The 11,605-nt window shown below is 42.0% G+C and overlaps 1 protein-coding gene across 15 annotated transcripts in view; it reads left to right on the forward strand.

The window, feature by feature from the left end:
• SH3KBP1 (SH3 domain containing kinase binding protein 1) overlaps positions 1 to 9,972 on the forward strand; it is a 360,074-nt gene extending 350,102 nt beyond the window's left edge. For 10 of the 15 annotated variants that reach the window (XM_084788562.1, XM_084788564.1, XM_084788558.1 and 7 more), the window contains 2 exons: positions 5,849 to 5,912; positions 7,224 to 9,972. In XM_084788562.1, the coding sequence (XP_084644688.1) occupies positions 5,849 to 5,912; positions 7,224 to 7,265 (106 nt within the window). In that variant the 3' untranslated portion in view covers positions 7,266 to 9,972. The remainder of the gene's footprint in view (positions 1 to 5,848; positions 5,913 to 7,223) is intronic. The other 5 variants (XM_084788563.1, XM_084788561.1, XM_084788553.1 and 2 more) reach the window with 1 other exon arrangement.
• Positions 9,973 to 11,605: the final 1,633 nt, after the last annotated feature.

Genomic DNA, 11,605 nt, shown 5'->3' on the forward strand with positions numbered 1-11,605 from the left:
TCAGACCACTGTGTGCCAGAGAGGCATTTAAAGGGATGAGTCAGTTGCAAGGACAGAGTCTTAGCAGACTGGTAAAAAGAAAACAAAATTCCTTAGGAAGTGTATTATTTCTATGTCAATCAGTATTTTAAAAACTTTTCCAATTACGTTTAGTGTGGGGAGGATGTACAATGAACAGAGGACAGAGAACAACTTTCAGGAGTTGGTTCTCTCCTTCCACGATGTGAAGTCATTGGACTTAGCAACAAGCACCTTTACCTGCTTGGCCATCTCACTAGCTTTGCATCACTGTAGCAGACTTTCGAGAAAATCAACTTTAAGGGGGAAATGGGAGGGAGGGAAGAATGGGAGGATACAAGGGATGGGATAACCATTGAGATGTAACAAGAATAAATTAATAAAAAAAACAAAAAAGAAAAAAAAGGAGAAGTTCTGGGCTAGAGATGTAGCTCAGAGGTCATGATCACTCACTGCTCTTCAAGAGCACCAGTGTTCATTTTCCAGCACACACATAGCAGCTCACAACTATCTGTATCTCCAGTGTCACGGGATCTAATATCCTCTTCTGGCCTCTGTGGGCACCAAGCATGTATGTGGTATGCACACCTTCATGCATGCAAACACTCATACACACAAAATAAAAGCAACTTTGAAAAGGGAGTGAGTATGTTGGTTCATGGGAATTGAACTTCTGAGGCTGCACATCATGGCACTGAGCATATTAAAGGGGATACTTCCTCACCTCATGGTAGCAAGGAAGCAAAAGAGAATCAGCAAGGGGACGGGAGTCCCAGTAGTCCTCACATGTTCACACTAATCTAGATGTCTTCTCCTAGGCTCCTAAAAGTCCATAACCTCCTACTGGCATCATAGGCTGGAGGTCAGGCCTTTAAGCCTAGCACTTTGCGGGGAACATTCACGAGCCAAACACTAGCAGTACATATTTGTATATGTACATATTCTTAGCCAGACATTGGTGGTGCACACCTTTGCGCCCAGCACATGGGAGGCAGAGGCAGGCAGATATCTGAGTTTGAGGCCAGCCTGGTCTATAAAGCAAGTCCAGGACAGCCAGGGCTGGCTCTTATACAGAGAAACCCTGTCTTGAAAAACAAAACAACAACAACAACAAAGTTCTTTTGAATTTGTTTTCAGTTATGTGTGTGTTGCGGGCAGGAGGCATTGTGCACTTGTGTACAGGGATCACAGAGAGACCAGTGCTGTCCGATCCCCAAAGACTGGAGTAGGCGGTGGCTGTAGGCTAGAACCTGAACTCCCATCCTCTTAATATGTACACCACCTCTCTTGCACCATCTTTATCATGAACTTTTCCTCTTGTGTTAGGGGGGAAATAGAAAGTCTTAGTTTAGATGGCAGATAAGACTCACTTGCATCAAAGAAGATGTAGGGAATCTTTAAACACAGTTTTTTTTCCCTATCAGGAAGATGGCCTCATCATGAGACTCAGGGGCCTTTCCCCATGCATGCCCACATATACTTTCACATCTCTTATCCTCAGGGAGCACTTGAATGGGAAGAAAAGCCTGTGAACACAAATAAAATATCCTACCCCAGGACTGCCTGGGATGCTGTTTACCGTGGGAAGGCTGGTAGAAGGATTAGCAGTCAGCAGCACCTACAGAACCTGAGGCTCCCAGACCATCAATTGAAAGCTCAACTAGCTCTTTCTGGAAAGGATCGTTCTCAAAATACTTCTCAGAGAAGTATTTCATGAGCATTTAAATATATATATATATATATATCCAGAATGACCAGGAGCAGGGAACTTTAGCAGAGAGACTAGCGTGTAGCTTCATAGGCAACTGAACAGCCTGGTGGGTCACTGTCTCCCTGGGTACTTGGCCACCTTGGTTCCAAAGGTTCACTGGGATAATGGGGAGAGATGTTGCCAAAATCCTGCAGCCCAAGGGAGGGGGTTCTGGGGCTGGAATTGACTGATAGTTGCCACTCTTCCAAGAATGGGGGGGGGGCCCTGAAGGACTTTTTGTCTATTTTGTTTGTTTGTTGTTTTTTGTTGTTGTTTTCTGAGACAGGGTTTCTTTGTGTAACCTTGGCTCTCCTGAACTTTATAGCCCAGGCTGGCCTCAGACTCACAGCGCTCCACCTGCCTCTGCCTCTGCCTCTGCCTCCTGAGTGCTGAGATTAAAAGTGTGTCTAACCACCACTCGGCCCCTGAAGGGCTTTTTGAAATCTTCCCCCACACACTGGGAGGACTCAGAGAGAAGACAGCATATGCAGTTTTGCAAATGCATGTAATCATGAGACTCTTTAGCATGCTCTAGGATAAGGATTCCAAGAGACTAACTTTGAACAATGTAGAGCTAAGCAGGTGCTGTTCCACTCAGGCTAGACAAGAGCAGAATTTGGCTTCTTCAAATCACTTCCTGACTGAAAGAGAGTTATCAGATAAATATGGAAAACTGGTGAGATGACATTGGGAAGAGTTTCCTAAGGCCATCCAGGCTCCCCCAAACTCTTTAAAGTTCCCAGTTCCTGTGTGGCGCTAGAAGCTGTAGGTTTGGGTACCCAAAGGATATCTATATCCAGGTGTCCTTTGCCAAGACAATGACTCCTTGGTTCCATGACATCCAGCCTTCTGAGCAGGACCATATTAGGATCTTATTTGTGTGGATCCAGGTCTTTGGAACTTTATACTCAATCGTTGGGGCTAGTAGGCTGGAAGCTACCCACAACTCTAATAGCCTGACCTTGTCTCTGAGTTCACATGGAGCTGTGCTTTAAAGCCTGTAATTGGTCACAAGGCTCCTTCCCCAGCCAACATCTTATTTAGTCAGTAACTCAGGATGTCAATACCCCCACACATACACTTCAAATACCTGGGTCTCATAGCCTTCCTTAGCCTGGCCAGCCTGCCCAAGGTCAGTGAGTCCCTACCAATTTTCTATCTTGCCCCCTGGTGTCACTTTACCTGTAGCATTCAATTCATGTCTGTCCCAATTATCTTCCTCAAATGTGCTTGGCTTTCAGAGGCAAGCTCACCTCCCTTCTCTGCTTTGAATTTCCTCCAACTGTCCTATTTCCCTTTCTCCTTGTAAGACAGATGCCCATATTCTCTAGTTCAAGACATAAGGGCTTTCTTGACACTATCTTCCCCAACTGACTTCTTCTTCCTAGACCATGGCCCACGTAAGACTATGCCTGCCAGTAGGCATGGTGACATACTCCTGTACTCATAGCACTCAGAGAGGCAGAGGCTAGCGGATCTCTGTGAGTTCAAGCACATCCTGGTCTACAAAGGGAGTCCAGGACAACCAACGCTACACAGAGAAACCATCTCTCAAAAAAAGACAAAAAATAAAAATAACAAAAACAAAAAACAAAACTATGCCTGCCAAGTTTTCTTGGGGTTAGACTGCTGATTTAGGACTCATTATTGACAGCTTTCCCAAGCCCTAAGTGATAGCCATACAGATATGGATGTATAATGTGCGCTTAAATAACTATACTAATGAATCACAACTAGTTTATGTCACATAACCAGAGTGTTGAAAGTAGTGATAGGACACAGTTGAGTATAGGAGACCATCACAGTCTTCATCTGGAGTTGAACAGATGCACTGTTACTGCTTCTGTGTTCATTGTGATGTTTCTAAAGTCTTTTTTTCCCATTCCACAAATGTACACATGTTTAATACCTCAAAAAAGGGAGGTGGATATAGATCTTAGACCAAGCCAAAGAACAGAGTCCTATGATGAGCTGCGGTGGGTGGGGAGGGGGCTTCCCTTTTCTGAGGAATAGGGGAGGATAGGAGGGAGAGGCTATGAGGGGGATGTAGAGTGAATAAATGAACAAATTAATTTAAAAAAGAACAGAGTCCCAGCTTTGCAGAATGAGTAGCATTATTCAGCTTGTTCATTTCAACTTGGAAAAGGAATTAGGCTGTAGGCCCTATGTTCATCCTTTTATAGATTTCATTTTTATATTATTTTTTGTTTGTTTGTTTGTTTTTTGTTTGTTTTCAAGACAGGGTTTCTCTGCATAGCCTTGGCTGTCCTGGACTGACTTTGTCAACAAAGCTGGCTTGGAACTCACAGTGATTCACCTGCCTCTGCCTTCCTGAGTGTCATTTCTATATTGTTAATTCACATGTTTAATGTTCAGTTAGTCTATCTTTTTGTTTGTTTGTTTGTTTTTGTTTTGTTTTGTTTTTCGAGACAGGATCTCTCTGTGTAGCTTTGGCTGTCCTGGACTTGCTTTGTATACCAGGCTGGCCTCGAACTCACAGCCATCCACCTGCCTTTGCCTCCCAAGTGCTGGGATTAAAGGCATGTGTCACCACGCCTGGCTCAGTTAGTCTATCTTAAGGTAAAGTCACTGTGTAGGATTGTGAGAATTAGTGAAACCGGAACAGTGACCTATTTTTAAGTTAAGTACTGTATAAAAATGAAGTATATATGGAGTAGCAAGATGGCCTTCAATGGGTCTAGGGAGATAGCTTGGTGAGAAAGTGATTAGCACACCAACATAAAGACCTAAGTTCAGAACTCAAGCATCCATGTACAAAGCATCTATAATACCAGCACTGGGGAGGCAGAAATGAGGATCCTGGGTCTTACTGGCCAGCTAATCTACCTAAATTAGCAAATTTCAGACTTAGTAAGAGACCCTGTCTGAAACAAGGAAGTAGAAAGAAATCAAGGAAGACACTTGATATCTTCAACCTCTGGCCTCTACATGTTCTTGCACACAAGGACTTACACATACACATGAACATGAAAAAGCACACAAATTGTCTACAATGAAACTTATTCTGTAAGTACCCAGCTGTCCTGTTACAAAAGAGAAATTAGAAGAAAGATGACAGATTATGAGCCTGGATGTTTTGAGTCTAGTTATTGGGGAGATCAGACCACCACTCTGGGCCTTAGTTTCCCCATCTTCTTCTATTGGGAGAAATTTAGCCTAAGGGATTGCTAAGGTCATCTCTAGATCTGACATTTGAAGGCTATATGTTTTGGTGGCTCCCTCCCAAATAACAGCAAACTGTTCTGTCGAAAAGAAATCATAAGAAGTAATAGTTCAAAAAAAAAAGAAGTAATAGTTCAAAGAAAGTATGTTTGGGGGTGGTGAGATGGTTCAGTGGGTAAAAGGGCTTGCCACCTGTCTTTACTAGCTTTCTATTGCTGTAATAAAGACCATGACAAAATCTAATTTAGGATTAAAGGTTTATATGCCTTACAGGTTGCAGTCTATTACCAAGGGAAGCCAAGGCAGGAACTTGGAGTCAGGAACTAAGGCAGAAACTACAGACTGTTTCTTAATGGCTTATTCCCCATGGACTTTCTCAACCAGTTTTCTTATACAACCCAGGACCCACCTGACAGGGTTAGCCACCAATCACAGTGGGCTGGACCCTCCCACCTCATCATTAATCAAAAAACACTCCACAGACTTGCCTACAGGCCAATATAGTGGAGGCATTTTCTCAAGTGAAGTTCTTTCTCTGCAGATGACTTTTACATCAAGCTGACAAAAACTTAACCAGCCCACCACCCATCAGTGCATGGGATGACCCGAGTTCAATCCCTGAAGCCCATGTAAAGATAGGAAGAGAACCAACTCTACAAAAGATGTTCTCTGACCTCCACCCAATGTAGAATGCATGCTTCTGCCCCCATCATGCATGCATGCACATGCGCATGCGTGCACACATGCACGCACACACACACACACACACACACACACACACACACACACACACACTTTGTAAAAAGGTCAGATGGATTTCATATGATAATAGATTTTCTAATCTCTCATTGGGACACTCTGGGCTTTGATTTGATTCCACTGGTATTTGTTTTACAGACGTGAGATTAAGCAGTTACTGTCAGAGCTGGATGAAGAGAAGAAAATCCGACTTCGACTTCAGGTAGGTCCCTTAGCTCTCTGCTGTCTGTGAGGCCTGGGTTCAGTTGGGAATGAAGGCAATGTCAAGGCTTCCAAGTTGAAAAGAAATTATTGCTGTTGGGTATGGTGGCTCATACTTTTTAATTCCAGCCCTGGAGAGGGTGAGGAAGGAGGATCACAGGTTCCAGATAACCCTGGGCTATCGAGTGGTTTCCTGAGCTCCCAAGTGAGATCCTGTCTGAAAAGAGGGGAAACAAAGAAAAAAATGATTGCTGCCACAAGAATGTCTCAGATTCACATAGGCTTTATATTCTATCCTTACGTGAGCTCCAAAAGGTCTTGGGGAAGGAAGAGATGAGTCAACATACTCTTAGTTTTAAACAAATCCTCTGTAAAGCATTCCCTCCAGTTTACAGGATGATAGTATAGGATGCCTCGTCCATATTAAGTACCAGAGGACATGGCATGTGGGAGGCTCTGTAGCTAGGGGGGATCCATCATGTGGTCCCTCCAGGGACCACAGATCTCCACATTGGTGTTTAATTTCAACTTTTGACTTCTCCCCCAATGGCCTTGTTAATTCTTCTGTGGCATCTGAGCTCTGTCCTCCTCTAGCCACCGATGGAGATCTTGTGAGTGATCATTCCAAATGACCAAAGCCTGACTTTTACTGTTCATTCAGTTTGGACCCATGCTGCTTAAAAAGAGGATAGGGATGGCTCACCATCCTGCTGGGAGTGCTTATATCTACCTTTCGGGGTCACCCAAAGCTGCCTTCTGTCCAGTAAACTTCAAACCCCTACCCAGTCTAGCCGATGGACAGCACATTCTCCACTGTTAAGTGGAGAAGGAGATCTGACTTTCACACAAACTCTGGTGCCCCATATTGGACCATGTCCCTTGGATGGGGAGGCCTGGTGGCACTCAGAGGAAGGATAATAGGTCACCAAGGAGAGACTCGATATTCTAAGAGCATATACATGGGGTGGAGGTCCCCCTCAGTCACAGACATAGGGGAGGGGAGAAGGGGGGAAGTGGGAAGGAGGGAGAAAAGGGAGGTTACAAGGGATGGGCTAACAATTGAGATGTAATATGAATAAATTAATAAAAAAATTTTAAAAAAGAAATTAGAAACCAATGACTTGAATGTACAATGGGGAAAAAAAGCTGCCTTCTGTCACTCTCAGAAGGTCCTGATTGCCTGCTCCACCCTCTAGCTAGGAATCTAGAATCATTTCTGTGCATTAATAAAGGTATATTATCTTGCACCCTCTCTAAACGTGGCTTTTTAATGATGTCTGTGTTTGCTGTGGTTTTTTTTTCCTCTTTATAGATGGAAGTAAATGACATAAAGAAAGCTCTTCAATCAAAATGAAGACTTGATAATTGAAACGTTACATTATTCACCCTGAGTCCAAGACTCAAATTTTCTGCCCCAGCCAAAATCATCTTGTGCCAAAAGATTAAAGGTTTGCCTCAATATGTCCCTGTTTGAATGATTAGCACAAAAGTCTTGATAGCACAACACAAATTCCATCCAAGAGGAGACTCTTTCCCATGGTGTCGTCCTGGCTCTGGCAGTGGTTGTGATTTATAGCCAGTTGTGCTAAAGGCTTTTCTACCTTGAGATCACCTGCAAAATGAAAACTCAGGCAGTTTAGTCCATAGTAGTACTATTTTGATGATATTTTCCATTAATAAAACGTAATTTCAGGTTATTCGTTTACAGGCTTTATAATTTTATGATTTTTTTTAAATCGTGTTTTGTCACAGATGCCCCTAGTGTTTGTGCTAACCTAGTCAGAAGCAAGTGTCTTGCTCACTTGCTGCACATGGAACGAATGCCACCTGGCTTTGTATTTCCCTTTAGGCTTTTATTACATATGCAATTTGAGGTCCAGACCTTCCCTTTCCCTGCCAGCCAACCCTCACCACTCTAAGAGAAATTTAGCTTATATATGATGGTATATTTACAAAAAGAGAAAGAGAAAATCTGGTATTTGCAATGATCTGTGCCTTCTTTCTATCACCCTCTTGATTGGAGCTTTTGTGATGCAGCTACCATGATTCCAAATAAAGAAATAAAAATCAGCCACTTATCCTTGTCCACTAGAGGCCGCTGTCTTCACAGTTTCTCTCACCATAGCCAAAGGTCCTAAGAGGAGACAGCTGGGAAGTCTGGCCTGCTCTTTGGTACCAGCTGTGACTTTTCAGTTTCTCCTGCTTTGAGGTTGTTCATGAAACTAGAAATGTCATTCCAGCTTGATTGTTTTATCATCAGCCAAGTAAAACCCCTGCTTCCTGCCTTTTACACCTATTGCGTGAACAGAATATGCATTATTAAAGCAAAAATAAATAAAAATAAAATGCAAGTGAAAACAGGGGGGGAGTTGGATTATTTCCTGCACTGGTGTGTATGTGGTGTGGGGTGTGGGGGGTGTGTGTTTGTGTGTGTGTGTGTGTGTGTGTGTGTGTGTGTGTGTGTGTGTTATTGTTTAATCTGTATTCACAGTGTTATTTGCCTTGCGCACTTGTAACCCCCTCCTCATATCCAGGAGAATGGGAGGAGGGTCTTGTGGAAATGTAGCTATTGGATCTTTCCTGCATTTATGGAATTGCTTTTCCCTTCCCAATGAAACTGATGTTTGCTTGTCAACTTTCTCTTTATAGTACAGCCTTAGACTGTGTAACTGTTTTCTCCTCTTTAGCTGAAAATGGGGGCATCCTGTACTGCAAAACTGTTGATGGGGTAGAGGTGGAGAGGATGGTCTTTTAATGGTCCCCAAATATGTTTGATGTGTTTCTAAACTGCTGCTTTGTCTACTTCCTGCATTTTATAGTGAAACTACTAAATATTAATAGATTCTCACTATCACAAAGAATGAGAATTGATGACACTGAAGGAATGATGCAAAAAAAACCCCTCACATTATTCATCATTGAAAATATAACAAATAAATGTCTTTTTCTTTTTCTTCCTGTCTCCCTCCCTCCCCATGCCTTGTTCTCACTTGCATACTTATCCTATCTGCTTGAGGCTATCACATCCTTCCAAGTATTTACAGAGACCTAATACCCTAACCTTCATGGGCGGGGACACAGTTAAAGGAAGGGAATATGTAAAGAAAGCATTATTCATTCTCATATGTGAATATATTTGCCCTTTTGGCAGCCATGGTCTCAGTGTGTTTGGCGCAGGAGTACAAGATTTCTCTGAGCAGTGTAAAAGCATTTCTGTTCCCCTTCACTGTGCTAAGCCTTTCTGCATTATACTTGAAGACTTCAGAGATTTCCTACCACCTACTACAACAGTGAGGATTAGGTTTTTAATGTCTCAATTTCTCATTTATTTGTCAAGAAAATCCCTAATGATGATATAGGATGTTTATCCAGAGTGAGGTCATTAACAATTAAATTGAAAGTTTAGAGCATCCTCAATGGCTGCTGGTAACATGGAATGTAGAGGGCTGATATCTCCCCCTAAGAGATGCAGTGGATTGTTTTGGAGTTTTAGAGAGAGGGGGAAGGGAGATGGAGAAACAGAGAGACAGATACACACACACACACACACACACACACACACACACACACACACACAGATGATAGAGAAATAAGCTGATATAGCCAGCTTTATTACTGTCCATTGGGCCAATCAGCAAGAAGATTGTACGCCACAGAGCTGGATGAGGCACTGCCCAAACAGCCACCATCTTTTCTCTTGATCAGATGGACCCATCAAGAATATTGAAAAGTTTGGAATTAACACTTTTTTTTAAAAAAATGAAAATTCCTTTGCATCCAGCATGGACTCAGCCAGACATCTATAGAGTTGGTTTTTGTTTTTGTTTTTTTGCTTCATTTTCTAAAGTTGTATTTAGAAAAGTCTTACGTATTGTGCTTTGTAAAAGAAGATGATTAAAATGAAATTTTGTGAAAATATTTTTGTTTAAAGTTGTCATGGTCCAAGTTCAGAAACTATGTCTTGGAACACAAACCTCCTTTCTCTATTTTAAACAATTTGATTACTGTGACATAAATGTCCTTAGAAGACAAAGTAATCCATTAAAATCTGTGCCTGTGAATTCCATTTTTAAATGGTTTGATTTTACATTCCTATTGAAGCATAAAATGCTGGCTAGGTATAAATTCTTTTTTAGTGTAAAAACCATTAAATTATCATTATTGGAATAATTGTGTAAAGCCATTTTTATTCGTACACAGCCCTCAAGGCAGCACATTCAAGTCCACGATCCATCTTCTCCAATAAGAACATCCTGTATCTGTCATCACATGAGTCTGTGGTTAGTAATGGTGTGGTTTTATTTCCTTTCACAAGCAGTGCCTTTATAAGATTGCAGGGTGTATAATCTATTGCCCATAGTTGCTATGGTTTGTATAAAAATAACCCTCAGGTTCCATAAAGACTTTTGTATTATAACCTGAGGTCATCACAGTCTTTTTTTTTTCATCAGATTAGGTTTTAGTCCTTTAGTTATTTTTGTACAAACTAATGTCAAGATGTTTCTGCACTAAGAGCGCTTGATGAAAAGCACTTCCCTTTGCTTCTGGTCAAATGAGAACTGGAACAAAAAAGCACATTTAGGAGTGACAGGGTGTCAGCATGGCTGACTGTAGCATCTGATAGAGGAAAGAGTGGTGCTCAGAACTTGGCTGAGTGATAGAGATGCTGTTCCTAAACCTAGCTTGGCAGGGTCTAGGCAAAGAAAGCTCTTTCTCGTCCAGAAATAAATGTCAGTTGTATAAGGATTGATAAGGAAGATCAAGTCCCTTAAGGAAATGAGCCATATCTATCTACCATGCCCAGCCCAGTTCTGTCCCTGGCTCACAAGGCTTTGTTTTCAAGCCATGGATATGAGGTTGCTCCTGGAGTGAATTGCCACCCATGGTGCAGCTCCCTGAAGTTTTTTGCTGTCATTTATTTGATCTGAAATTGCAGTGGCTTATGGGGACAGAACATTCTTATTAGCAGCTGTAGCTGGGTATGCTCACTTGTGAATTTGGAATTCAGAGTAAGGGATACTTGCTTGTTTATATTTATTATTTGCTTTTCGACAAGATCTCCCTTAAACTTGTAGCAGTGCTGCCCCTGCCTCTGAAGCACTCTGGGATCACAGTTGTAAGCCACCATGCTCAGGGACAAGTATCTCAACCAAACCATAGAACAGTGTTTGGTTATATCTAGTTTTTGACGAGAAAGAAAGGTTTTTTTTTTTTTTCTGGTACTATTTTTCTACAGGGTCAGATTTTTTTTAATAACAAATGCACAAAGTACAGCGGTTTCAATAGCAGCAATTTATCATCTACTTTCACTTTCCTTGATAATCCTGACCTAGGTGAACAGAAGCTCTTATATTCCCGTCTTAATTATTAACTCTCAGATCACCCATTACATATAGACATAAATGTATTTATATATGTAGGTTACAGAATGGTTGTAAAGGGTTGGTGACAAAGAACTCAGGAAGTTCAGAGGCCTGAGAGGCAGGAAAGCTCACAGAGATGTAAAGTCTCTGTTGGGAGGACCACTGCTGGTCACAGGTTTCAGAGTGAAATTGCACAGTTGAGTCCAGATACAGAAGTACCAAAACAGGACCAGGTTCAGACAAAGGACTAGGTAGGTGGACCAACAGCATGTATAGATGGGCAAGCAGGAGGATGGGAAGATGCAGCTGGGTTAGGCTGTATCAACATCAA

This window comes from Acomys minous, assembly GCF_964271855.1.
Source record: "Acomys minous genome assembly, chromosome: 7".
In the NCBI taxonomy this organism is placed as follows: domain Eukaryota; kingdom Metazoa; phylum Chordata; class Mammalia; order Rodentia; family Muridae; genus Acomys; species Acomys minous.